Source organism: Cyprinodon tularosa, unplaced genomic scaffold (genome assembly GCF_016077235.1).
Source record: "Cyprinodon tularosa strain WSP-4 unplaced genomic scaffold, ASM1607723v1 ctg94, whole genome shotgun sequence".
NCBI classification, from domain to species: domain Eukaryota; kingdom Metazoa; phylum Chordata; class Actinopteri; order Cyprinodontiformes; family Cyprinodontidae; genus Cyprinodon; species Cyprinodon tularosa.
Window position 1 is genome coordinate 1,463,699 of NW_024039718.1, and position 26,067 is coordinate 1,489,765.

The following is a 26,067-nucleotide window of genomic DNA, read 5'->3' on the forward strand; positions in this document are numbered from 1 at the left end:
GATGAGTAACCTAGAAAAGGATTAGAGTGATCTTACCCCGGCGTGCGGACACTGGTGGTGGAATAAGTCAGAGAATGAGCAGGACAGAGAATGAGGAAGAAGTTGGGTGGGAGGCAGGTGACATGTAACATGCTACGGGAGAGAGAAGCTGAGCCAGGAGCTAGATGAAGGGGATCTTGCAAGATGTTTGGCTTCAGAGAGGGTGCGGCCCCGAGTTGATTGGCTGGAGCTAAACAAGGGACATCCCAGGTGGTTCAGGTGAAGCTGATAAGAGTCTTCCAGATTGAATTTCCGCTTAAGCTTCCTGTGTCTGCATAAAATTCACTAGCAGAAAAAGGTACGTCTTTTGTTTATAAGAGACATTTGGCAGTAAAATGTACTTAACTTTTTTAAATCAACTCTTCTTAGTAAGTAAAACCAACTTAGATTTTATTGAGTGAAATCTACAAGGAATTTATATGTGGAAAAAGTTACCCAGCTTTTTCTCAGTAGACGGTACTCCAGTTTTGTCAGTGTAGCTGAGCTCTATTCTCCCACAGTTAAGGAGTAATGTGATAATAAAATCTGCCTTTTGATCCGCTGGGGATACTACATACGCATTGTAGAAGTTTAATGGAGGTAGATGGCATTTACTCAGCCTGATTGGCATGTAGCTTATAAGAAGTTTCCTGATTTAGATACATTTTATAAGATGTTTTCTAAGAACCTGTCTAAATGACTTTGCGTAGATAAATGTGAGCATCAAAGAGAAAGATGCATTTCCTTTTTATTCATTTAGCTGTGGGCAACAGCAAGAGCAGAGCTCTTATGGCTATTGGCTTTTACTAAAAGCCAGTGTCCATCATGGCTTTGAAAGCTACTAAACCCACGGAAATCTATATATTATCAATATATATTTGCAGGATCTACTGTTATGCAATTGAACAACACCTTCAAATTAATCTGAATGGAAAAAGGAAGCTTTACCCTAATTTCAGCAGGACTACATGTCAAGGAGAATCATTGCAACTTCAGCATCACTTTTCATATCTTTCTCCTTCTTTTGCTCCTTTCAAATGGAGAAGATTTATCCAATGTCCTTCATGTTTTTTTAATGTCTCTGGTTTCCTAGTCTCTTTTCCTTTTCTTTTGAATGGGGAAACCGTTTCTCGGGCTGCTGCTGCACATGCATTGTGCTGCAGTTGTGCAGACTTGTAGCTGTTTGGTTAGCGTCTCCCAATGATCTTCACCACCGGTTGTTATTTTGCTCGTTAGTACTATTTTATCCCTCGTCTGCATCTGTACTTTCAATATAGCAAGCTGTCATGCCGCTTCACTAACTGGTTCCAAGCCTTGTGTATATAATATGAAATTCTATGCTTGTGGGCATGTTTCTGATTATTAGTGGAGGAAATAATACATCAACAATAACATATATGTAAACAGTCAGCGATGTCAGGCAGTAAAAAGAGAAATTGTTCCACAATGTCCCTTTAAATCCCTCCAGAGGCCAGCCAAGTTGGGCTTTTACTCCTAATCCTAATAAAATACACTGCAGTTTGTGGTTCTTGTATGACTAAGCTCTAAGCTTATTTCTATTATTCTGATTGTATTGATATTTTAAATAAAAAAGTAAGTTATTGTATATTATAAAGGGAGAAATCTGACATATTAAAATGTCCCCTACAGGTGATTGAATGCATTACACAAGGCCGAGTCCTGCAGCGGCCCCGTACCTGTCCCAAGGAGGTATACGACCTGATGTTGGGCTGCTGGCAGCGGGAGCCCTACATGAGGCTAAACATCAAGGAAATCCACAGCATGCTGCAGAGCTTGGCAAAGGCCTCACCTGTCTACCTGGATATATTGGGCTGATGCATCAGCAGCTGTGTATGTACTTTGTGTGCTTGTGTGCTTCCTACCTAAATGGGTGTTTGGGTGCTGGAGAATATGTTAGGATGCAGTGAGGGTAGGAAGAGAAGGTGGTGTGACTAAATCAATGTACAGAACCTGGTTGTAAATGTGACTGTAAAATGCAAACTGTCCCTGTCCTCATTCCATGAAGAGCAGCCTTAAATTTTGAGTTTCGATTTAGTTTTGTTTTTTATTCATTTGCAGATTTTCTGAGGCATGTTTCAGAGAGTGAAATGAAAATATACACAGGATTATGTCCTTTGACTCAAATTAGAGATCAGGAATAAACAAAAAACAAGTAGATAGGTCAACCTCCACCATGTGAATACATTACCACACTGGGTTTCTTATTTGCTGGGAGTAAAAAATAAAAATAAGGGAAAAAAAAACAGCAAAAAGCCGGAAACACTCATTGACTGAGAATATATGGAAAATCTATGTAGATAGAGCTTTTTAATTCTAGTTGATTTAAATCTGGTATTTAAGTCATGTATATGTAAAAAAACTTTTACACACAAGTGAAAAAAACGATTAATTCAAAATTGTGAAATAAAAGGGAATCTATTTTACATTGTTAATTTAAAAAAAAGCATATTTTGTGAATATCTGTTCATATTTTACTCTTGTTAAAAATATCATGATGTGTTAGTGGGAAACGGTTGTTAAGGCTTTGTTTTAATCAGCAGAGCTATTTGAAGCACAGAGGTGTGAGAATGAGGGCAGTGGTTGTTTTTAGTTCTCCATTTGTCTGTCGTTCACCTGCAGTGCCATTGAGTATAAAAGGAAAACTTGGTTTTGTGGCTCGTCTCTGACTGATGTTTCAGAGCCGGATTTCAAACATTTTGGGCTCCTAAAAGACCGATTGATGTATGGGCTGTGAGGGCTTTCTAATGCTATATCAGGATTTATTTATTTATTTTATTTATTTATTTGTCTGGCTTTAGTATTTTTAATATTTACTTCTTTATATCCAGTGGCTTGAGAAATATGCTATACCCCTGGGACTTTTTTCATATTTTAACTTATTACTACCAACTTAAAGGTATAAAATTAGAATTGTATGTGATCAACCATTACAAGTGACGCATATATATTTTTAAACTTTTTAAAAAATGGTTTTCCACTTTACACTAATTGCAAACATGCTTTTTAAAGTTTACATCTATGTGTCAACAAGTCATTTCCACACTGAGACATGGGGGTAACAGTATCATACTGCGGGGAGGGTTTTTACATGGTTTTTACATGTACATGGAAAGAGTTTATGGGAAGATTGATAGTAGTGAATACAAGGTGACCCTGGAAGAAGAAAAAAAGACTAAAGATAGATATTTTCTCCAAAGGACAGAGAGTTAGAGCCACTATAGAATAATTTAGACTAAAGAATTGTTACTATTAAACAAAACTCATATTATTGGATGAACAATATTGAATATTGCCTTATTTTCTAAGTCCAGCTTCCCTGTCCCAGTTAAAGTGAAGCATCCCCACAACATTATGCTGCCACCACCATGCTTTACTGGTGTGTTTCGCTTTAAGTGATGTGCAGAGAAATATCCTGCTATAATTAGTGTTTTTTTCATGCAGGTCAAACATCATACTCTCATCTGATTCGGGCATCTTCTTCCACATCTTTTAATGAATTGAACTTCATTAATCTTCCATTGGAGAAATTTACCTCTGAATTTAACCCATCCCCTTGTGGAGCAGTGGGCTGCCATCGTGGGGCACCCGGGGAGCAGTGTGGAGTAAAGGGTCTTGCTTAGAGACCCAGAGTGGCAGTCTGTGGGAGTGGGGCTGGAACTCAGAACCTCAGGATTCCAAGCTCTATGCCCTAACCAATAGGCCGTCGCTTTATGAGTCTCCCCGTGTGGTTTAGGGCAAACTGCAAATGAAGATTTCTTTACTGCCACTCTTCCATAAAAAAATAAATAAAAAAAACAGCTTTCTTCTGATTGTTATTCTGTTGTAAGATTCGTCCAACTGAGCTGCTGATCAATGCTGCTCCTCTGTAGCTACCATCGGTTTCATGGCGGCCTTTTCAATCAACAGTCTCCTCAGCCATTGTGTCAGTTCCGGTGGGCAACCGCGTTTTGCACGTTTGGTAGGTTTGTTGAGCTATTTGTTCCTCTGAGGCCTTTACAGCTGGATTTTGAAAACCTGCGTATCCCCGTCCTTCAATTTCACAATCATTCCCCGCTTTGTTTTCGGTTTCCTACATACCAAGCTTGCTCAATTCACAGCTTTTGTCGTACAATAATAAAATATGAAAAAGCTCAAGGGGTGTGAATACTTCTACAAGGCATTGTAAAAATAGAATGCTGCTATATTGCAGTAGAGTAAATTAGCATCTGATTGCCTTTAATGTAATGCTCGGGTGCTTTCATCTCGACCTCATCAAAATAACTATTGTGGGTTTTTTATTTAATATGTAAAGGAGTCACCCAATGAGTTTTGTTTGTCAGGTGCAATTTGTAGCATTTTTGTAAGCTGAAGCAAGTTTAAACACGGGGAAAACAAGCATTTTTTGTGTGTGTGTGAGTGCCACTATGTTTTTTATACACTGTTCTGTATAATAGTCCTGTGTGGGCTGTATATAAATTGCTGTCCATCCTGTACAGTTCTGATAACTGTCTATATTATTAGTAGGCTAAGTTTAATTGTATAATCTGTTCCAAGCAGGTACATCAAAACTGTGTGACACCTATTGAAAACAATGTGTTATGAGCCACTGGCAATACATACTAAATGTAAATAGGATTTTATTTGTGCGGCGTTGTATGATTTCTTCGTGTACGTTCATGATACCTGAGAGAAAACGACCCTCCTCCTTTGGCAACTTTGAATCTGAAGAGGATGTCGTTTGAACAATCTGTTTTATTTTTCTCTCTGAAGAAGAAGAAGAAAAAAAAATAAAGATTTCCTCTTTTCCTCTCCACTGTGATGGAGAGCCCGTACAGAAGTGATCTCAGATGCTCCCTGTCTGTAGGAGGAACATAGACTCTACATAACCGGATTTCTCCTCGCCAGCAGGCGCCCTAGTTGATGTGTGGCAGATGGAGGCGGCGATCTAAAGATCTCCTCCTGTCCGTCTCCGCAACCCTGACCACCTCTGACAGACTGTAGCCTATTTTGATCCTCTTTCAGATGAATAACTGTGACTTTGCATCATGAATAGTATATTATTTTGAATGTAATCTAGATGGGTGGGGATCTTTTTTGAATGTATTCTATCTTGGGGAGGGTCAATGATTTTTTTTGTAAATATACTGTAAAAGAAGAAAAAAAAAAGACAAGAGTTTTCATTCCTGTGAAGATAACAAATTTTACTTATAAAATACAATGAGTGTGTGTTTCTGTTTGTGGATGCGATTGTGTGTGTGTATTTGCGCATAGCACCGAATGGAAGTGTGGGTGTGTGTGTGTGTGGAGTTCTTCTGGCGGATTTGACCCTGCTTTAATCAGCCAGTTCTATCAATCAATTCAATGCTTTGTGCATCATGTGAGTAGCTTATCCACAATTACTGGAAATGTTTCTTGTGATACTGTGCATTTAATAAAGGTGGTATGTCTTACAATAAGCTCTGCGTCCTCAAGTCCTAAATTTTATTTGAGAACAAACCTCAAATAAACTTTATCTCAGGGAAAACAGATGTTTAAATCACCCACCCAGTCACTATACGTATGGGGCCCCCTATTGATAGGGTGGGGCCCTAGCTTTTGTCTTGCTTAGTTGTTTTTTTTTCTTTTGTTTTAAGGTCAAAATATCTTAATTGTTATTTTTTGAGACAAACAGTATCATAAATATATGATTTTATTCTTTATATGATGAGCCTTGCTGGGGAAAATTTCAGAAACCTATTTTAGATTAAAGGCAACTAAAGGTTTTTATGAACTCAATTTGGGTTTGGAATCTAACCTATGATGTTACACCTAAATAGATTTCTTGGTTTCCCCCTGTCCACAATGTGAAACATCCAAGCTCAGCTTCCAAAAGCTACTCCCAAACAATAAGTAAGCTTTTAATCAGCGTGTTATACCTAGTCGGTTAGTTCTATTGTACTATTCCACTCCGTTACCTAGTAACCTGTTAATCTGTGCCAGCTGCTTTACTGGATGGAGGCCAGAGCTATCTTTGCCGTGGATCAGTGTCACTACTGGTGGCATAACGCCATACCTGGACCCTTAAGAGCAGGGGTCAAGGGCCCCCCATGCGGTCCAGGACCACATGGGGGGTTCAAGACACCTTGGTGTCGTGAACTCAGATTGAAATTTTATTTGATTCTATTGCTCTTCATTTTTATCATTTATATAGCATTTCAGCATTTATAAAGATTCGAAAATTACAATATCTAAAAGAAAATTAGAAATGAAAAGAAGTAATAAAAATTCTGTTTAACAAAATCTGTCAGGGGTCCCCTCCTTCATTGACATGAAGAAGCTCTCATCCTTAAAAAGGTTGGTGACCCCTGCTTTAGAGGTTGCACAGGCCATCTACGTTTGTCATTGCTAGAATTTTTTTTTTTTGTCTCCCGAGAAAGTCTCGAGAGCTTAGAGACAGCAGATACCTTAAGAGGGATGAACATGGTTGGAGGGCCTCGACTCATCAGCATGAACAATATCTTATTTATTATATTAGTTAATTTACCTTTGGGATTAGTAAATTATTTTAAATTGGTGTCACCTGTTTATAGAAGGAGGAACAGGAAAGCTACTTTGACAGATCTATAGATTGACCTCCAGCAGGTCACTCTGAATGTCTCTGACCGTTCCATTTGAAACAGACTTGATGAAGGTGGACTAAAGGCCTAACGTCCTCTAGGAAGCCATGTGTTCACTGCCATGACCCCTTTGGAGTTCCACTGGCAGTGACCATAGAATACTAGAACTACCCGGCTTTGCATCAATTCTTCAGTTTTATATTCTCTGAGACTATGCAATAACCCTTGATCTTTTTCATTGAGATCAAATAATATCTGCATTCTTTTGTCCTTAACTCATACCATCTCCTTATCAGTATTCATATCCAGCAGGATTTGTCTTTTTAAATATTTTTTAAGGAGTATATTTAAATTATCATTTTTTTATTAAAGCATTGCAGATTTGCTGGACTTAATGGCCCCAAGCAAAAATCAGAAACTGCAAGGAAGTGAGGAAGGAAGCATACAAGGAGGGGGGTTGAGTAAGGAAGGAAGGAATACAGGGGTGGAAGGACAGAAGAGACAATCAGAGGGTAGAAGAGAAGGAAGGAAGGAAGGAAGGAAGCAAGGAAGGAAGGAAAACATGGAAGGAAGGAAGGAATACATGGAAAGATGGATACACTGAAGATAAATGAGGGGAAGGATAAAAGAAAAAAGGAAAGATGGACAAAAGGAAGGATAAGTGTACAACGATGAGTGGAGAGATACAAAGAGAGGGAGAAAAAGTGAAAGGGAGACAAAGGGAACAAGGGAGGAAAGAAACAACAAGAGAGGAAACAGAGGTAAAGAAAGAAATAAGGACATAAATAAGGGGAAATAAAATGATGGATTCAAAGAATAAACGACATTGAGGAAAAACAATATTTGAACACTGGAAAAGGGGGTAAAAACTTAAAATAGAAATATTTTGCTATAACAATTGTCTCAGTCATCTTAGTCATCTAGCTGTTGGTTTAAGGGCCAATATCAGTGAAACCAACTAGCAGAGGCTTAGTGACAGGACTGAGGCCCAGCAGACCTCCAGCAGGAAACATAGTGTGCATGAAGGCTACATGAGGAAACTCACCACTCAGATCTGCTGGGCTGCCAGAGACTTCATGCCGGTGTGACTAATGATGACTTATATCGGCTTACCGGTGTGAAAACGTCATGCATTGGACACTTGAATAGGTGCAACACCACCATTTTTTTTTTTTTATATATATAAAAGTGGGTAATAATGTGTGCTTTTTTATGTATTCATTTCTGGATCCAAGCTTTACTTTGTATATAGACATTTCAACATTCAAGAGAAACCTCTACAGAATTTCTCTAACTAAAAAGTTGCATCAAAAACCATAAAAATCCCTTCAATAAGCCACCTGGTCACAGCAGGGTTCCCAGGAGCCCCGTCTATCTACACTGGGCTTTCAAAACAAACAAAATGCTTTCTTTCCCTATTATTTCTGGTGCAAATCATTCAGTTTTATATTAACATTAATATTTTTTTAACCTGTCAGATGGTGTTTCACATTACTAGCTCCAAACGAATTCCCTCTCCTACAAACTAATGACTCCTAAAGTGAAGCTGAAACTCAATCTGTTGTTTTTTGGTGCTGGGCTCCTAGGAAGTGCCAGCTGCCCTGAGTGTCATGAAAGTTATCCAGTAGACACCATTTGTTTCTAACAATAACTGCTGGTGAGTGACACAGACAGTTGGCTCACAGGCCTTCACATACAAGGACAAAGGAGCTACAGCACACTGCAGGTTTATACTTTGGTTTTAGTGCTTGGTTAATACTGACTGAAATCAATGATCTCATTCCTTTTTCATCTATATTTAAAACATATCCAGTATCATTTTTTCCCGGCATTTGATGGCATTTAAATAAAGGATAGGACAGTAAATAAAGGATTCAGATAAAAAAAACAAAAAACAAACATAAAAAAAGTTGTTAGACTGTTGTTTTTCAGTAGTTTTAGTCCAAAGTGAAATGTGCATTTCTGACCAAAAAAGGATCAAATGTGATCTGAAAGGATAATTTGTTGATGAATTCAATATAAAAATTGTCACCATCAAGTCAAACCAGCATAAAGCGACAGGAGTGAAAGAAAATAAGAAATGTCAAATGTATTTTACATTTTTAGACTTTTTTTTATATACAAATTAAGAAGACTCCAGTAAGTAAGAATAAGCATGTCGTTTATGCCAGAATAGTGCAGCTGCTTCTAATAAAGGTAAGATGTCACTAGAAAGTTATTTTAGTATTTCAGGGAATAAGACTGCCTTGCATTGGTTTATTAGTCACAGAGATGTCTGCCTGAAGTATTTACTTTGGTGATCATATCATAAAGCTAATCAAAACATAGGATTCAAAAATAAATTTAAATAATTGCACAGAAGCTTTATTATGGTAAATGGTTATATTCCAAACATCAACAGGCATAACCCTGACCTGATAGTTGTCCACCATGTCTGTCAGCCACAAAATGTCATTGCTGAAGTGATTAGTGTGTAAGAACATTATTAGAAAAATAGGTGGAAGGAGAGTGCAATAAAAGGCACACTATCAACAGTGGAAAAACAGAGGATTGTGTAATAACGTGTAATTTATTTTCTTCTGATTTATTGAAATAGTCTGTGTTTATATGCACCTATACTGAGTAAACTGAGGTTTTCTAGATATATTTTTTTCCCTAAGCTAAAAAGCTAAAGAACTATTTTGACATGGAACATAAATATTTTCACAAGATTTTTCAATATTCATTGTATATATATATATATATATATATATATATATATATATATATAAATAAAACAGCCAATTAGGCTGTCCTGCAAGATGAGGGACTATAAATATGACAGATTATGACGACCACTTTTCTTTTTTACTAAAATAGTTAAGTCTATAGGATTTAAGAAATATTACCAGAATAAGGTCATATTTGTACAAAAATAAAGACCTAATATTTGGTCTATGAAAAATTAAGTCATAATATAGGTTTATGAGAATAAAGTTTTTATATTAAATGTTGTCATATTGTTACAAAGATAGTAAAGGCACTATATTAGATCTATGAGGGAAAAATTACAATAAAAATGCAGCATTGTTCCAGAAATAAATAAATATATATATATATATATATATATATATATTCCAGAAATAAATATATATATATATATATAGATATAAGCTATTATAAAATATTAATAAAAAGGTTCTGACAATAAAAAGCATTTTACCTTCTTCCGTTGAAATGCAGGGCTAAGACCGCATTTTTCACTTTTAAGTCAGACCTGGATTCTTTAATGTCATGACTTGTTTTTGTAATCTAAAAAAATATTATTATAGTATGGCCCTTGTACCGTTTTGACAAATAGGAAATAAAAAGACAATATGCAAACGTTTGGAGGTTTTCACTTCCTTCAAAGGATGTGTGCCATATTTATTGTATTCTAAATTTACACTTTAAAAAAGTCTGCTCATGTCATAGAATCATTATGAAAGTTAACGCAAGAAATTCAATGTACATTTCTTTACATAGAGGGTAAAAGTAGAGGCATGAAGGTGGCAAGATCCATGTCAAGGCTCAAACGAATCATAAAACAGGTATAAATAAATAGAAAGTGCTAGCTTTAACAGAAAAATTAAAAGAGTTAAGGGGGAAAGAAAAAGAAAAGTTAATCCCCGGCAAAAATTCAACAAGCCTTTGTGGTCTGACACGAGCAGAGAGAGGAGAAGCACCGGATCAAGTCTTTTATAAATTAAAAACTACACTGTGCTTTAAAATCTTCAAACTAAAGATTAAAATCTAGAGGCAAAGCTCTTTTCTTACATTCTTCGCTTTCGTGTCCGCAGCCATAATACAGAAAAATCTGACTGGATTCTCAAACCGCAGCGTCCTCTTAGGCTTCCAGTCGATTCTCTTCATTTTAATTACTCGATGAAAAAAAAGACCAAACAAGACAGACCTTTAGAGTCCGATTTCTGCATGTCAGTTTATATGCTACTTAATATTCAAGACTTAAGCTATATTTAATGTAACCATTTGAAAGGGTTAAACGCTTTGGGATATCTTTAAAGAAAAAATACAAAATTTCATGACAGGGTCATTTAAAGGTCATGCACGCTGCAAATAACTGCATGCTTTAAGTCATGGTCACCCATCCAAACACTTTTTATTTATTTTAACACACACAGCAGCTTCATCAGAGGTGTTCTCTTGACTTCTGAATGTGGAGTATTTATATGAAGGGCCCTTCACATGTCACAGGAAGAGAAGCAGCCTGCAACACTCACCTGATAAAGAAAAGTTAAGTGGATTGATTATCAACTTTATATATATTTTCTATATATTTATATAAATCTCTTCTCTTCCTTTCCCCATATGAACATTTTATTCCAATTGTTCTCTTTTTGCTTTGTTTACAATGTAACAAGTTACGGTGACGGGCCTTAAATTACAATCACCAAAAACAAACTGAGAAGATAGAGGGGGGAGAGAGAAAGAGGGGGAGATAGGAAGAGAGAGAGAGAAATTAGGGCGGGGCCAGGGAGGACCGCGGCTGTCTGCTGCCCCTTCACTGACAGTTGCAGCACAGAGGACAAAGTCTGTGTGATGCTCGGACATCAAAGAGGAGGCGGCGGAGGCTCGCTCCCTGAGGAGCTGCTCTCTCTGAGCTGGAGGTTCTCCAGCGCCACGTCTAAAGGCATGATGTCCACGCAGCCCATGGCTCCAAAGTCGGCGAAGTCTCGGCGCTCTTCCTCGTCAGAGGAGGAGCTTTCCTCGTGCATTAGCGTCGACAGAAGCAGCTCCTGGACGAACAAGCTGCGGTCGGCTCGCTCTCCTTCTAAGGATTGACGCTCTGCTTCGGACATCTTGGGTTCATTCAACCTGTCAGAAAAAAAGAAAAAAAAGTTCAAGCCATTAATCCTTTATAGGACAAGCAGAGAGATGTGTTGACACTAGAAAATTCAAGTCAATAGTAAAAAGGGGGGATAGAGCAAATATACTTAACATAAAAAGAAATGCAAAAATCAAGGTCAATGTAATTACCAAAAACAGTCACTTATATGCAAAAAAAAAAGAAAAAAAAAAAACAGATCGCAGACTGATTCTGTAAGAAATTTGTAAAAACCAGAAACAAACATTTTTTTTTCTCACAACATAAATTATATTTTAAACTTGAAATTAGCTTTTGAACTTCATTTACTTCAAATTTTAAGTTTTTAACTTTTTTTAACTCAATTTCCAGTAGGTTGGGTATCAAACACAGCAGGGAACAATACATTACTGGTTATATTCTATGAAGCAGCTGCACTCAGCTTTAGGACAGAGGTGGACCTTACAGACCCGGCAGCAAATCTGACCTCATCATTTTGCCTTGTTTGCTACAAAGTTCATTATTCAAGTTATATACCATAAAATATATCCATTCATTTAGCAACAAGGTTACTTCCATTATATTACCACATGTTGACCCCTGACCCCAATTTACGTGTTTGGCTTATTTTCTTTTACAGGTAACTAAAAAAATCCCATAAACCTCAGAAACTCTGCACAGCTATAGTTAATTCAGCTCATACTATGGTAGCATTTTGGATCCGTTGCCATGCTTATATATTCAGCTTATAGTGCAACCAACAAAAAAATTATTTTTCTGTAAAAGCCTCAATCTATGAGCAGGACAACTATTAATCACGCACTCAGACAGGGGAGTGGCAAGAGAAAGCCGTAGTCAAAACAAAGCTTTTTTAGTTTTTTCTACAGGTCATACAGCAGACACATCAGGTGGCAGAAGATGCTCTATTAAGATGAGAACCAAAAACCGAACTTTTTGACCTGCATATAAACCAAAACCCTGATCAAAGGAACCTCTGAGTGAAACATGGCAAAGGCAGCATCATGCTGCGGGGACGTTTTATGGATTTTTCGATGTATAATGGATTCAGCCTGACTCACCGTGCTAATAGAAACTGTGAGCTTTGCGAGGAGGATGAGGGATTGTTTTCACCCACAGCGTTGGTGTTGGCAGTGGACGAGCTGGGTGGGGGGACAGAGTTGCCCGTGTTGCTGGGATTGTTGCCACGTCGCGTTGCATGGCGGCCCGCCTCTACCTGCTGTCGGGCCGCCTGGGCCTGCTGCCGCTCCAGCTGCAGCTGCATCTGGAGCTGGTGGAGTTGGGAGGCTGAAGGGCCTGACGAGTTTATCTGCCCGCCTGCAGCCCGCCGCACGCCTGACAGTTGAGACAGCAACTCTGCAGGAGACAGCAAACAGCTTTAGTCTTTTTCTTTTATGACTACATTTTAAATTAATTCACCAAAGGGAAAAACAGAAGCATGGATGGAAAAAAACAAAGAGCGGAATGATTGGGAATTGGAAAGAGATGCAGAATCAAACAGCTGCTAGATTCTCACCCACAAAAAACCACAGACTGCCAAGATTAATGGATTTTACCTTTAGAGCCCAGCTAAGCCAATAAAGTCTGAAAATGCAATACTTTCGTTATACTCAAGAAGACTTGTAGAAACCCTGAAATTTGCGTTAATTGTTACAATGTCCCATTTAGCCCTGTGTTTTAGGGACTGCCCTACTTTAACTTGGACATGTTAACAAACACTGATATATTTTATCGTTCCCGACAGCTGTGCTAGGCCCAAAAGTTTGGAAATACCTTCTCATTCAAAGAGTTTTCTTTATTTTAATGACAATGAAAAGTGTAGATTCACACAGAAGGCATCAAAATTATGAACACATGAAATTATATAATTAACAAAAAAGTGTGAAACAACTGAAAATACCAACTTTTGCTTTGATTACTGCTTCGCACACTCTTGGCATTCCCTTGATGAGCTTCAAAAGGTAGTCACCTGAAATTGTTTTCACTTTACAGGTGTCCCCTGTCAGCTTTAATAAGTGGGATTTCTTGCTTTATAAATGGGGTTGGGACCATCAGTTGTATTGTGCAGAAGTCAGTAGGATACACAGCTGATAGTCCTGCTGAATAGACTTTTAGAATTTTTATTATGACAAGAAAAAAAGCAGGTAAATAAAGAAAAACAAGTGGCATCATTACTTTAAGAAATGAAGGTCAGTCAGTCAGAAAATTTGGCAAAACTTTGAAAGTGTCTCCAGGTGCAGTCACAAAAACAATCAAGCGCTACAAAGAAAGTGGCTCAGAAATCGCAGGTTAACAGCAGGTCAGATTAGAGACATGGTCAATGCCACACAGAGTTCTAGCAGCAGATACATCTCTAGAACAACTGTTAAGAGGAGACAGTGTGAATCAGGCCTTCACGGTAGAATAGCTGCTAGGAAACCTCTGCTAAGGACAGGCAACAAGCAGAAGATGCTTGCTTGGGCTAAAGAGCACAAGGAATGGACATTAGACCAGTGGAAATCTGTGTTTTGGTCTGATGTGTCCAAATTTGAGATCTTTGGTTCCAATTATTGTGTTTTTGTGCAAGGCAGAAAAAGGTGATAGTCTGGGGGTGGTTTGCTGGGGACACTTGGGGATTTATTCAAAATTGAAGGCATACTGATCCAGCATGGCTACCACAGCATCTTGCAGAGGCATGCTATTCCATCCGGTTTGCATTTACTTGGACCATCATTTATTTTTCAACAGGACAATGTCCCCAAACACACCTCCAGGCTGTTTAAGGGCTATTTGACCAAGAAGAAGAGTGATGGGGTGCTGCGCCAGATGGCCTGGCCTCCACAATCACCGGACCTGAACCCAATCGAGATTGTTTGGGGTGAGCTGGACCGCAGAGTGAAGGTAAAAGGGCCAACAAGTGCTAAGCATCTCTGGGAATTCCTTCAAAACTGTTGGAAGTCCATTTCAGGTGACTACCTCTTAAAGCTCATCAAGATAAGAGTGTAATCAAAGCAGTAATCAAAGCCAAATGTGGCTACTTTGAAGAACCTAAAATATAAGACATATTTTTAGTTGTTTCACATTTTTTGGTTAAGTATGTAATTCAACATGTGTTAATCCATAGTTTTGATGCCTTCAGTGTCAATCTACAATTTTCATAGTCACGAAAATAAAGAAAACTCTTCGAATGGGAAGGTGTGTCCAAACTTTTGGGCTGTAATGTATATCACAACATCATTTAATTCAACATCAATGATATGACTTCCCAACTGTTTTTTGATATTTCAATAAACATAAGTCTGATGACAGCATTTGTCACTGACTGATATTCTGAGTTTTATATGTTTCTGCTTTTTAAAGCAAATATTTCTAAAATATTACAGTGGAAGAGTTTCATAAACATGGCAAAATTATTCTTTGTACAGACGACTGTAGTCTTTCTGAGGCTTTCATCTTTTTACCGTTGATAATAAATGAAATCATACCAACCGATATTAAGAAATGTATCGCAATATACATTTTGATCATATTATCCAACCCTAACCTGTACTGTATGTTAACTTTGTGTTGCAGCCTCTTTGGAATAATCTACCAATCCATTTTAAGGCTGCTTATAATTCAGGAGGAGTGTTGGTAAGGGTGTTGCAATATGATACACATATGATACCTTGGTCATAATATGATATTATCACAATATATTGTAATATTCTACCCAGCTAATACCAAAAATAAATGTAAATATAAAAGACAAGTGCTGTATATGTTCATCAGAAGATGATGATCCTTCAAATGACATTGCTTCAAAACATTCTATTTATTATTTAATAAAAGGGTTGTTGCACATTTACACTGAAAAGAAAAATATATAGTTACACACTCTGTCATCATTAAATAAGAGGCAAAAGGTTTTTTTTCATTTAAGTCACTGTGTAGACATCTTAAAGTAATCATTACACCACTGGAACCACTATAAATGAGATTATTAAAGATAAAGTACCCCGAGTTTCTAATAATAGAAAAAAAAGAGAAATAAATTGTCTCCTATTCTAAGAGAAATAGTTTTTCCCCCTATTTTAGAAAAAAACAAAACAAAATCATATTGGTACCTGAAAGATCATTATATTGGACAGCTGAAAATCGCAAAATTATTACTAAATTGATTTATTTCACACGCCTACTCTTAACAGACACCTTTAAACATACACCTTTTTCATTTGTTTTTAAACTTATGCATTTTTAATGCATGTCTTCAGTGTTTCCCCTCCTATTTATTTTTTTTACTCTTCCTGTGCAGCACTTTGTTGTAAAGTGGTATATAAATAAGTTGACACAGACTCAACTTAAAAATCCCTGTTGAGTTCTTCTCAATGTACATGTCTTAGATTTTATTTTGTCACACTATTCGACTCATGAGGTGGGGGGGGGGGGGGGGGGACGCCAAGTTCTCAATATATGGTTGGTGTTTTATATGCATAAAGATTATTTCTGTTAAAAGCTACATTCAGGTGCCGAAGTCCAGTAGGAACCAGACTCTCACCTGCAATGGGGTCCATCGTCTCTCTGTTACTGGGGGTGTAAGCGGAGCTCTGTGATGAGGAGGATGACAGTCCCCCCGTGGAGCCGCTAGTAAAGTGCATATTTGTCCGTCGAGCTCTGGGACCGCCCAATCCTCGTCCTGGGTGGAACATCCTGCGTACATGCCGTACACTACTGGACTCATCGTACAAAGGAACCGTTAAGGTAAAACCCTCTCAGTGTATGATGCAAACATAAATGACTTTAATCAAATTAACAAGCATGCCGAAAGACGGCAATGTGCTGAGGCATAAAGGATATTAAATCTCTTGGCGCTCTATGCTCAAGGGTGAGGTGAGCCGTAAAGTCATCCGTCACGTGGTTTGGATCGCCTCCTGGCAAAGCAGCACAGATTGGACAGATCTGAAATGAGAAGGAGAGAGAGAAAAGGTTCTGTTGGGCATTAAAAAACAAAAACACAAACAAACAGCTGCATATTTAAGAGCAGTTATTTTACAACGAGGTCATCACAGACGTCCATCCCCGTGAACACTGGGGACGCAACTCAATGGGAAATTAAATGATTCTTATTTCTTATTTCAGCTGTTGAGTATATTATCTGCGACATATGAATCAAGATGCTATGACAGAAAAAATTTGATTGACAGATGAATGTTGATATATGATTGGCCAAATTAAGATGTACGTATAACTAACTGGCCTGCATGAGATAACAAAAAAATATATATACAGATTTTAAGACAGGATTTTTTTTTTTTACTTACGTTTTCTAACTTTTTTTTTTTTTTTACTGTCTAGTAAAGAGTACATTTAGACTACGTTCAAATTGCAGCCTGAAGTGACCCAAATCCGATTTTTTTGCCTATATGCGACCTGGATCTGATCTTTTCATGGCTCTCTGATAGGGTTGTCAAAAGTATCGAAACTCAAAAAAGTATCGATACTGAAATGTTGTATCCGGATACAATACTGGTTTTTAAAAGTATCGATACAGTGCCGTCACCACTGGCACCTAAGCAGTCATTAATCTAAAGTGCAGAATAGAGGACAATGCACTTTCTGAACACTGTGTGATTGAATAATTCTGTGCTCTTTTCGGTTTCAGACTTTTTTTTGTAACAGGTGCAGCTGCTGAGAATTATTTTTGTTTCTTAACTGGTTTGGCTAGTGTCATTGTTATGTGTGCAAAGCATAGCCAAGGAAGGAACACTTAATTTGAATTTTCTATGTTTTTTATCAAGCTTGCTTATATTGTGCACAGCATACAACCTTTATTGTGTTTATTTATTGTATTTTATTTATTAATGAAAATATTTCTGTAGACTTTTGGAGTCTTTGTTTTTATCCTTGTGGTATCGAAAATGGTATCGAGTATCGAATATTTTCCTTAGTATCGGTATCGAGTTGAAAAGGTTAGTATCGTGACAACCCTACTCTCTGAACAACACAGATCCCATTTTTTCCATTGCGACCCAGGCCACTTGGCTATGTGGTCCTGAATCCGATACGAATCTGATCTTTTAAAATGCGACCTGTGAAAGGCCAGGTCGGATTCATCAGACCTGAACGTCATTAATACCCGACAAAAATCACTATTCTGCGTTTTGCTACGCAGAAGTGGCAAGAAAAACAACAACCATGGCAGATGATGATGCGGAGAGCAGTATTTATGTTTAACATGAAAAGATTGTGTTTTTATGGTGGGAAAAGACCACTAGATGCGCGCCGGCACTAACATCCATGTTTACTTCTGTAAACACAGAGCACGCTGACCTGTGACGTCATTGCGTTCTTTACTGCGCAGGGGGGACACTTGGGTTGTATGACTGCACTTCACACAGGAGATCACATACAAGTCGCATATATTTGGAAATGTGAACAGCAACGCAAAAAAAAATAAAAATTGGATTTCACAAAAAAAAAATCTGAATTGAGCATCAAGGTCTGCAGTGTGAACATAGCCTTATATACTTGTTTAAGCCAGAATGGTTTGAAATTTAAATATGACTTCCCTACGACTTTAAATGGCAGAGTTCAGTCTGTCTTAAAGGCGGTGCTTTCCCACAAGACTGACAATGACTGTTTTTCACTTTCGGCTACTTTAGATTACATGAAATGTAAATAATTGCAAATATAAGTAATAATAAGTTGTGAGTCCAAAAGAGATTTGATTCTTAAGAAACAGGTGCAATACAGTAAGTCCAAGTTGAGTTGCCATACGATGATGTCATAAGAAGAGACAGGGCCCCGAGATCTGACCACCCGAGTATTTTTCTACATTGTCCTCCTCCAATAATAAAAAAAACTGCTAAAACTATAACCTTATGCTCTAAATTTAAAGTATTTATATAATTCCTTTATATGTTTCTATTCACTATTACTTTTTTACTTTTATTTAATAACTTTTTATTTTATTTATTTTATTTTGCTTAAACCCCTGGTGATTGTTCACTGTAAATTGTATTTTGTCTAATAAGTTTCTAATAAGTTTATAAAAAAAAAAAAAAAAAACATCTGACCACCCGAGCAGATCTGGTACCTACAAGGGCACTGGATGAAAAATGCAGACCAAGTATAGTTTTGCTCCACATTAAACTCTCACATCAAAGCTTTTACAAGGTAACATTAGGGCACCCTAAGCCTCCATAGACTAACCAAAGTTTGAAATACAGACTAATTATCTTATAACTATGATGGGTATGATCACAAAACATATCACTTTTTCACCTCAACATTAAAGGCCATCAAAAATAATAGAATCAGAACCACTGATGAAAGGTTAAACCAAAGCAGCTGTCCCTCTTTTATCCCACTCCTTTGACACACATGAATACAACTGAACAGGTTTCTAACATTACACACATTTTAGCAGCAGAGCACGAAGATCCTACAAAATAAAAAGGAGTTATATATACAAACTTCAAAAACAATAATGTCTATGATAAAGAAAATAAAAAGTTTTTTTTGTGGGATCTTTCACTGGCCCTGCACCTTCTGACATTTCCAATTTTAGGAGTAACAGACTGTAAAATAGTGTCAAAACAACTGAAGAGGCCAGACTTAATGAGTTACAGAAACTTCTACATTTTAACCTGTGTATGGAGCTTGTTTTTCTAGTGAGTTTACTGAGGTGAAACTGTGGCAGTATGTTTTTTTTTTTACCCTTGTTCTCTGGTTTAGTGCATTTTGTTTCGGAAAAACTAAAAAAGTGTGCCAAGTTTCGGTGGGCATGATAATAAAAGTCTATTTGTACAAGGTAGACGAGCAGCCATTTATGTAAAGGCAAAAAACTGTTTTTCATTCATGCACGACTTAAAGAGGAGGGTCTGAAATGTACTTTTTGACTCAACAGCCAAAAAAAAGAAGATAAGAAACCAACCAACAAAACCCATTTGTGTACATTTCAATAAAAACACCAAGTGACCAGAGGTACAATATCGTGCATATTTTTTATATATATATATTTTTTTAAAACAAAGCGGCGCGTGTATGACGTCATCCGCGCATGCGGACTGGAGTTGTGACAGGCAACCCGGGCCACAGGCGGCTACACTTTACCCCTTCTATTCATTCAGCTAGCTAATCTGAATCGTTCAATTCCATTTCGAGCGCGAGATCATCTGTGGTAGCAGCACTAGACATCTTCCAGGCATGTGAGTAAAACTAGAAGCAGTTCAGCGGACAGGATGAATAAAAGATAGCCGGCGAGCGCGCATGACGTCATACACGCGCCGCTTTGTTTTAAAAAAATATAAATATAAAAAAAATAACCGCGGATTTCTGGGGGACAATGATTCGCCTACATGTTATGAGTGCTGGCGTACCATAAATGATAAATTATGAACAGTTTAGTTTGTGCCTTTAACTGGTTGCTCATAGGAAAACGTTACTTGGATATAACGTAACGGCATATCTTCAGAACAGCTCCAAATGACACAAAACTCATATGGGTGAGTAGAACATGATTTAATAACGGAAAATCAACGGCCCAATGTAAAAAAAAAAAAAAAAGAAAAGAAAAAACGGTGTTCCCTTTTAACAAACTGCCATAATGAGGGCGAGTGACAGTGGAACTTTCAGTGGAATTGCAAAAATATTGAAGAAAGGTCCAACAAGTGTTAAATCGTGCTAAAGAAATATTTGATCCAAGAGGGAGGGAGGGAGTTAGGAAGGAAGGAAGGAAGGAAGGAAGGAAGGAAGGAAGGAAGGAAGGAAGGAAGGAAGGAAGGAAGGAAGGAAGGAAGGAAGGAAGGAAGGAAGGAAGGAAGGAAGGAAGGAAGGAAGGAAGGAAGGAAGGAAGGAAGGAAGGAAGGAAGGAAGATATGAGACATATATCAAAGAAAGAAAGGACAGACAAGGAAGGGGGGTAGGACACATTGGCTGAATTCGATTTCAGTGGCTGCATCCTCCGAAGGTCAGGTAATGTTTGGTTTATCGAAATGTTTTTATCTGTCCCTGTGTAAATGGGTTTGGCTGACATTTAAGGACTATTAATCTGATAAGATGCAGTTGTTGAAGCTCCTTGAAAATGTTAAGAACACCAAGAACAAGCAGGGAGATGTTCGGTATTCATTCTTTTCCTGCTTTGTCAACTCTCAGGGTTGCTAGGCAACAGAGCGTACAGTGGTGAAAGCCGCGGCAGGCTGGATCTGTTTGAATTCACAATCAAAACTCTTGTGGTCTCCTTATTTTCACAAAGGATCCAGTCCAGATTAGGGATGGGGATCGAAACCCGGTTCCATCAAGGACCCGGTTCCACTTTTTTCAAAACCCGAAAATCAATAACGTTTGGGCTTATCGATACCGCTATCGAGTCTGGTCGTTTTTTTTTTTTCTCCCGGAGGTCCTGTAACATAATTGTGTGTCCCTCGAGTCGCGTCACAGCATTTGAATCTAATCAATCCAATCACTGCAGCATGTCCACCAATGTTTTGGAATGAAATTGTAAGCAAACAGACATTAAAAGTAAAACAAGTGAAGTCTGGGACTTAACTTTGCTCGCGACTCGAGAATGGCTGAACGGAAAAGACTCCTCCCCGCCGCACCACAGTCGGGCCCGTCTCCATCATCCACTCAGAGTACCACTGGTAAGCGCGCACACAGACTTTGTAGCTTGTCCGGTCAGTTAAAAATAGTAATTGTGAAATCCGTCTTGTAATCGGCAGCATACAAGCTAGTTAGCTTGAAAAGTAAATAAAGTTTCAGACGTGCTGCGTGATGATGTGTTCAGATTGGCTCAGTAAAACGAAAATTAGGTTATCATGATGCGTTCAAGTGTAACGTAAAGAAAACGGGAAATTTTGTTTTTGGCGAGAAATATGAGTAATACAGTTGTATATTGCTCTATATATAATTAAACTACTAATGCCAACATTTATTAAAAGTTACATTTAATTTAAAATACAATTATTTATTTGTTAAATATTTTCCTAATCACTAAAAACATGATGAAAAGTGACAGTAGACAATACATTAACCAACAATTGTGAAAATATATTCTAGTTAGTTTTATGTCATTTCGAAGTGGCCTATTACATTAGCCATGTTTATTGAAGGCTAGAAACGTTTTTGTTATGCTCACTTGTTAAGCAATAAAAGCAATACCAGTTCTGTTAAAAAAATATTGTTGCATCGTCTTTCCACCAAATAACAGAAAAGTATCGATAGTGGTATCGATAAAGACCCGGATCGATAAGGAGTATCGATAAAGGTATCGATATCAATAAATATTAACGATCCCCATCCCTAGTCCAGATAGATCAGGTCCTTGGAAGGTGCAGCCTTTAAAATCTAACACACCAATGGAATTAGGGAAGGAAGGACACTAAGACAGGAAGTAGTACCGATGGAACAAAGGAAAAGAAGGAAAGGACACAAGGAAGAAGAGAATTGCAAAAATAAAGGAAGAATGGTTTAGATGATGGGATGGCAGGATTAAACGTGGAAACAGAAATGTTCCTCTTTTTCATATTTGCAACTGTTTGAACAATAGAGATCTAATTCCCTGACTATTTATGGAAGCATGTTTTTCTTTAAAACATCCACGTCAGAATAAATTGAGGGAAATATCTCACAAGAAAAACATCAAGTATTTGAAAAACAACAATAAAATTTCAGTACCCTTAAAAAAGGGTTTAAAAAAACTCTTGATAGAGACCTAAAAAAAAGAATAAAAGAAATTCTGACTCACTGGAAGCAGAAAAAAAGAAGAGGCTCTAGATATCTCCAAATAACAAGACAAATTTTCTGCTGACTAAATAAACCCATAAAAGACCGTAAAGTCCCAGAATAAAAAGAGACAAAACAACCCCCGCCCATTTGGATGACCTAAATATCCAAGACATTAGTGACAGGCAGAAAACAGCATAGATGCTTCAACTGCAAAGATAAATAAAAACACAGAGTGTACTCACCACCTCTGTGGACGTCTCTGAATGCTCTGAGGTGACATGCTCCTGTAGGGATGTCTCAGTGAAGCCCATCTTACCACAATAAGGACATGTGAACGACTGGGGTTGTTCCACGGAAAAGGTATCTCCTCCATAATACAAATCTGCAACGAAGCATTAAAGACAAATCCACTTGTGACAGCCAAAGACGCTAAAACGTTTTATCTGCATGTGCTCAATAAGCAACTAACGTTACTCATAGCAGGTCCTTACCATAGTCTACTCTGGTTAATATACACTGCATGGGGTGTTCTGTGGTGTGTCGTGTCGTAGTGGCCCCGCTCTCGTAGCACGATGCACACAAGTCGTAGTCGTAGCAAATTAGACACTTAAATCGCCTTCCTCTAAAGTTTCCCTTTAAACATGCATCACAGCTCACACCTGCAAAACAATAAAAAAAAAAGATGACAATCAGACATTTCTAGCTAGAAATTATACCAAAATTACAAAATTATCTAAACATTTTGCATTCAAGTTGGAAAAAACATTTTTGTTTATGAATACACTCTTTCCAGGAGTCCTTAGAGGGCACAGTTTTAGTTTCACTTGGCTTAAATTCTTGGTAAAATCTTCTTTAAGGAAGATTTGCCTTATTAATTGAAAAATGAATCGACAGATTAATCCATTGGCAAAATAGTTGTTAGTTGCAGCCCTAGTTATATGCAATAAAAAAATGATTGAACTGTAATTTACCCAGATTCAGGTATAGTTTCCTAACTTTTTTTTTATTCTTTAAATATTTAAATTCTTTATAATATATCGTACAAAGTGAGAACATAGAATACTTAAGAGGTTAAAAACTACTAATAGTTGTGCCTTTTCTTGATATTTAAGCATTCTGTAATCCAAATAACTAAACATGAGTTACGATATTTGCAACAATATTGAAACTTTATGCCCTTACTGTTCCTTCATTAACAGGAATTATAATAAAGCTTTGATTAAACAGCTGATTGTAAGAAGGCATTTCACAAGTCATTTCACTAGTGAGTTAAAAAATGCCTTATTTGGCCTGCATGCCATGTAAACAAGTATTAAGGGCATTTCCTGTGACTGGTAAAAAAAAATCTCAGAGGGCTACAAATGTTTTAAACAGAAAAGTTAACCAAACATTTGTTAATCAGGCCAAACATGACTGACCAATTTATGAATAAATTAAAAGTTTTTAAGGTGATACCAGAAAGGTTGTGCTTCTTTTAGATCAGCACAAAATAACTGTACAGACTGAATAAAAGCAAAGAAGATAAAGGGTCCACAGTTAAGTTTGTACACTGGAATAAAATTCTGTCAACATTTTATAAGATAAATAATAACATGTTTATTAACTAAACTCATAGCCAAATAGGTCATATTCTTCAATTAGAAATATGGCTCAAAAGTGATTTAACAGAAAACAATAAGCTAATTTAAGTCAAAACAGCACTCTGAATTGCAGTCTGATTATGTTCAGAGGCCTCAGACTTTCTATTTATTTAGGTGACAGTGCACTTACAACATTGTAATACCTTAAAACAACGTAGACTCTGGTCTAGAAAATACGAAATAGAAAGACTTGAACCGTTTTCAATTAGTGTCATAGTGTAAAACTGACTTGCGATACTATAGTAGCTAATAAGCTATTTCTGAATCAAATGCTTCTCATATTAGCATAGATTAGCCAGCATGCTAGCCCAGCTAATGTAAGGTAATGTAGCACCTAGCCGTGGCTAGCTGCTAACTGCTGCTGTCTCATTGCGAGCAGGTTGAACGAGGTTACAACAGCTTCTTTAACATGACAGCCACATGACTTCTAACGCTGCCGAAGGCAAATATAAAAAGTCAAGGGACACGCTGGGAAGCCCGCCAAGAAAAGCTTAACTACCCCTCCTGACGTGAAAAAGCAGTTGGCGAAGCTAGTCGTGGAGCTAGCCGATCAGGTAAAGTAGTCCCCATCCCGGGCGCTGTGGTTCCGTTTGTTAACTCACCCTCATGTCGGGACATCCTACAAACAGCGACACAGCCCCTCCTCGGGCTCCCCAGCGGACTCGGTGAGGAACGACGCAGTTTTTGTGACTCTTAGCTGGTAAACCCTTCCAACCTCGTCTCTTTTTCGAGCAAGATGGATCCCCAACAGCTTACAGTTTGTTCTGCTTCCCGTCCCAGAGTGTCACTTTATGGCTGAATGTTGCGAAGAATGGGCACTAGGGGGAGCTGTTTGACAATTTAGCTAAAAGAGGAATTTAGCCCTGAGCTTGGACTGGTAGGAAACGTACGTCTCTTTGTTGACAAATACTTGGATAAAGTACATAAAGTGCAACTGAAAACGTTTGTCATAGCCTGTCGTATAGCTAAAATATAGGTTTTAATTTAACTAAAACAAGACTTAGAAAAGAGTCCCCAACCCTTATTTCAGCAATTAATAAATAAATAAACTAAGAATTGTGGAAACATGAAATGCAATCAGGTTGGCTAATGTTTACAGAAAACAAGGTAGTTAATCATTCAGTTTAACAGTCTTCTGGATCAGCAAAAAAAAAAAAAAAAAAATCCTGATTAATATTTAGGTTTCAATGTAAACAGATATTGCTTTTAATAGTAATTCAATTCAAAAGTTTAAAACCAATGCAAGTAGGCCTACTAAAGTGATATTTATACAAGCTTTAGTTTATTAGGAACTTCGAATTCTATATTGTACAAATTAAAAATGAGTATGATCACTACGGAAGAGGATTATGGCCACTGAAAAAATGAAAAAAGTTAACTGATTTTTACATTTTATTTCAGTATAATAGGAGAAAAAAGTACGGATTCTTACTTTTTTTCATTTTATTTCAGTATAATATGAGAAAAAAGTCAGAATTCTGACTTTAATCTCAGAATTCTGACTTTTTTTCGGATAATTCTGACCTTTTTTTCTCAGAATTCTGACTTTAATCTCAGAATTCTGGCAGCTAACAAACATGTTAGCATCAAGCCATAGCCATGTCTGTTTTAAAGACTAAACTAGCTCTCTTGTTTTAATCACCTTCTGCTCCTCCATTAATGAAATAGCATCACCAAGGACCCCTCGGGCACGTAAAAAGTCGCCTAATTCCATCATTTTCCTCCAATGTGTTACTGGCCCTCCCAAACAACTCACATTTTGTCAGTGAAGCTGAGTGCTCCGACATCTCTTCCTTCATAGTGCCCATCTACATTAAGATCCAAATTTCTGAGGTTAAAGTTGGAATTCTGAGGAATAAAGTCAGAATTCTGAGATTAAAGGCAGAATTCTGAGGGGAAAAAGTCAGAATTCTGAGATTAAAGTCAGAATTCTGAGGGAAAAAGTCAAAATTCTGAGATTAAAGTCAGAATTCTGACATTTTCCTCATATTAAACTAAAATAATATTTAAAAATCTGTTAACTTTTTTTTTAAGTGGCCCTAATCCTCTTCCATAGATCACAGATATGATGAGGAGGTGAAAAATAAAACTTTCTACTGTATCAAACAAATAACAAAGACTCAATTCTTGATCAGGTTTTCTTTTGCACTTTGACTTATTGTATTAATGCCACAGAGCTTGCAGACAAGAACTGATGGGTTTTTATTTAATGCCTTTAGCACAACAGCATTGTTGTGTCTGTGTTTGTGATCTAAAATAAAAAAAA

At 37.4% G+C, this 26,067-nt stretch overlaps 2 protein-coding genes across 2 annotated transcripts in view; one reads left to right on the top strand and one right to left on the bottom strand.

Annotated features, from left to right (window-relative positions):
• Positions 1-5,474, top strand: part of ntrk2b (neurotrophic tyrosine kinase, receptor, type 2b) — a 29,748-nt gene extending 24,274 nt beyond the window's left edge. Inside the window, exon 18 of the mRNA XM_038275008.1 lies at positions 1,669-5,474. Within this exon, the coding sequence (XP_038130936.1) occupies positions 1,669-1,854 (186 nt within the window). The 3' untranslated portion in view covers positions 1,855-5,474. The remainder of the gene's footprint in view (positions 1-1,668) is intronic.
• A 4,501-nt stretch (positions 5,475-9,975) lies between these two features.
• Positions 9,976-24,610, bottom strand: kcmf1 (potassium channel modulatory factor 1). Its single transcript, XM_038275048.1, has 7 exons — positions 24,404-24,610; positions 22,653-22,820; positions 22,404-22,543; positions 16,291-16,392; positions 15,992-16,175; positions 12,537-12,831; positions 9,976-11,468 (listed from the first exon to the last, which is right to left on the bottom strand). Exons 1-7 carry the CDS (start codon positions 24,417-24,419, stop codon positions 11,204-11,206), a joined length of 1,170 nt encoding a protein of 389 aa, XP_038130976.1. The 5' UTR covers positions 24,420-24,610; the 3' UTR covers positions 9,976-11,203.
• Between the last annotated feature and the right edge of the window lie 1,457 nt (positions 24,611-26,067).

Bases quoted from the DNA above. Each gene is read 5' to 3' on its own strand.
- kcmf1 (XM_038275048.1), bottom strand. The intron at 16,176-16,290 runs ATATCCTTTATG...GTTCCTTTGTAC, and splicing joins ATAGAGCGCCAAGAGATTTA to GATGAGTCCAGTAGTGTACG. The intron at 11,469-12,536 runs GTGAGTCAGGCT...TTTTTCTGACAG, and splicing joins TCACAGTTTCTATTAGCACG to GTTGAATGAACCCAAGATGT.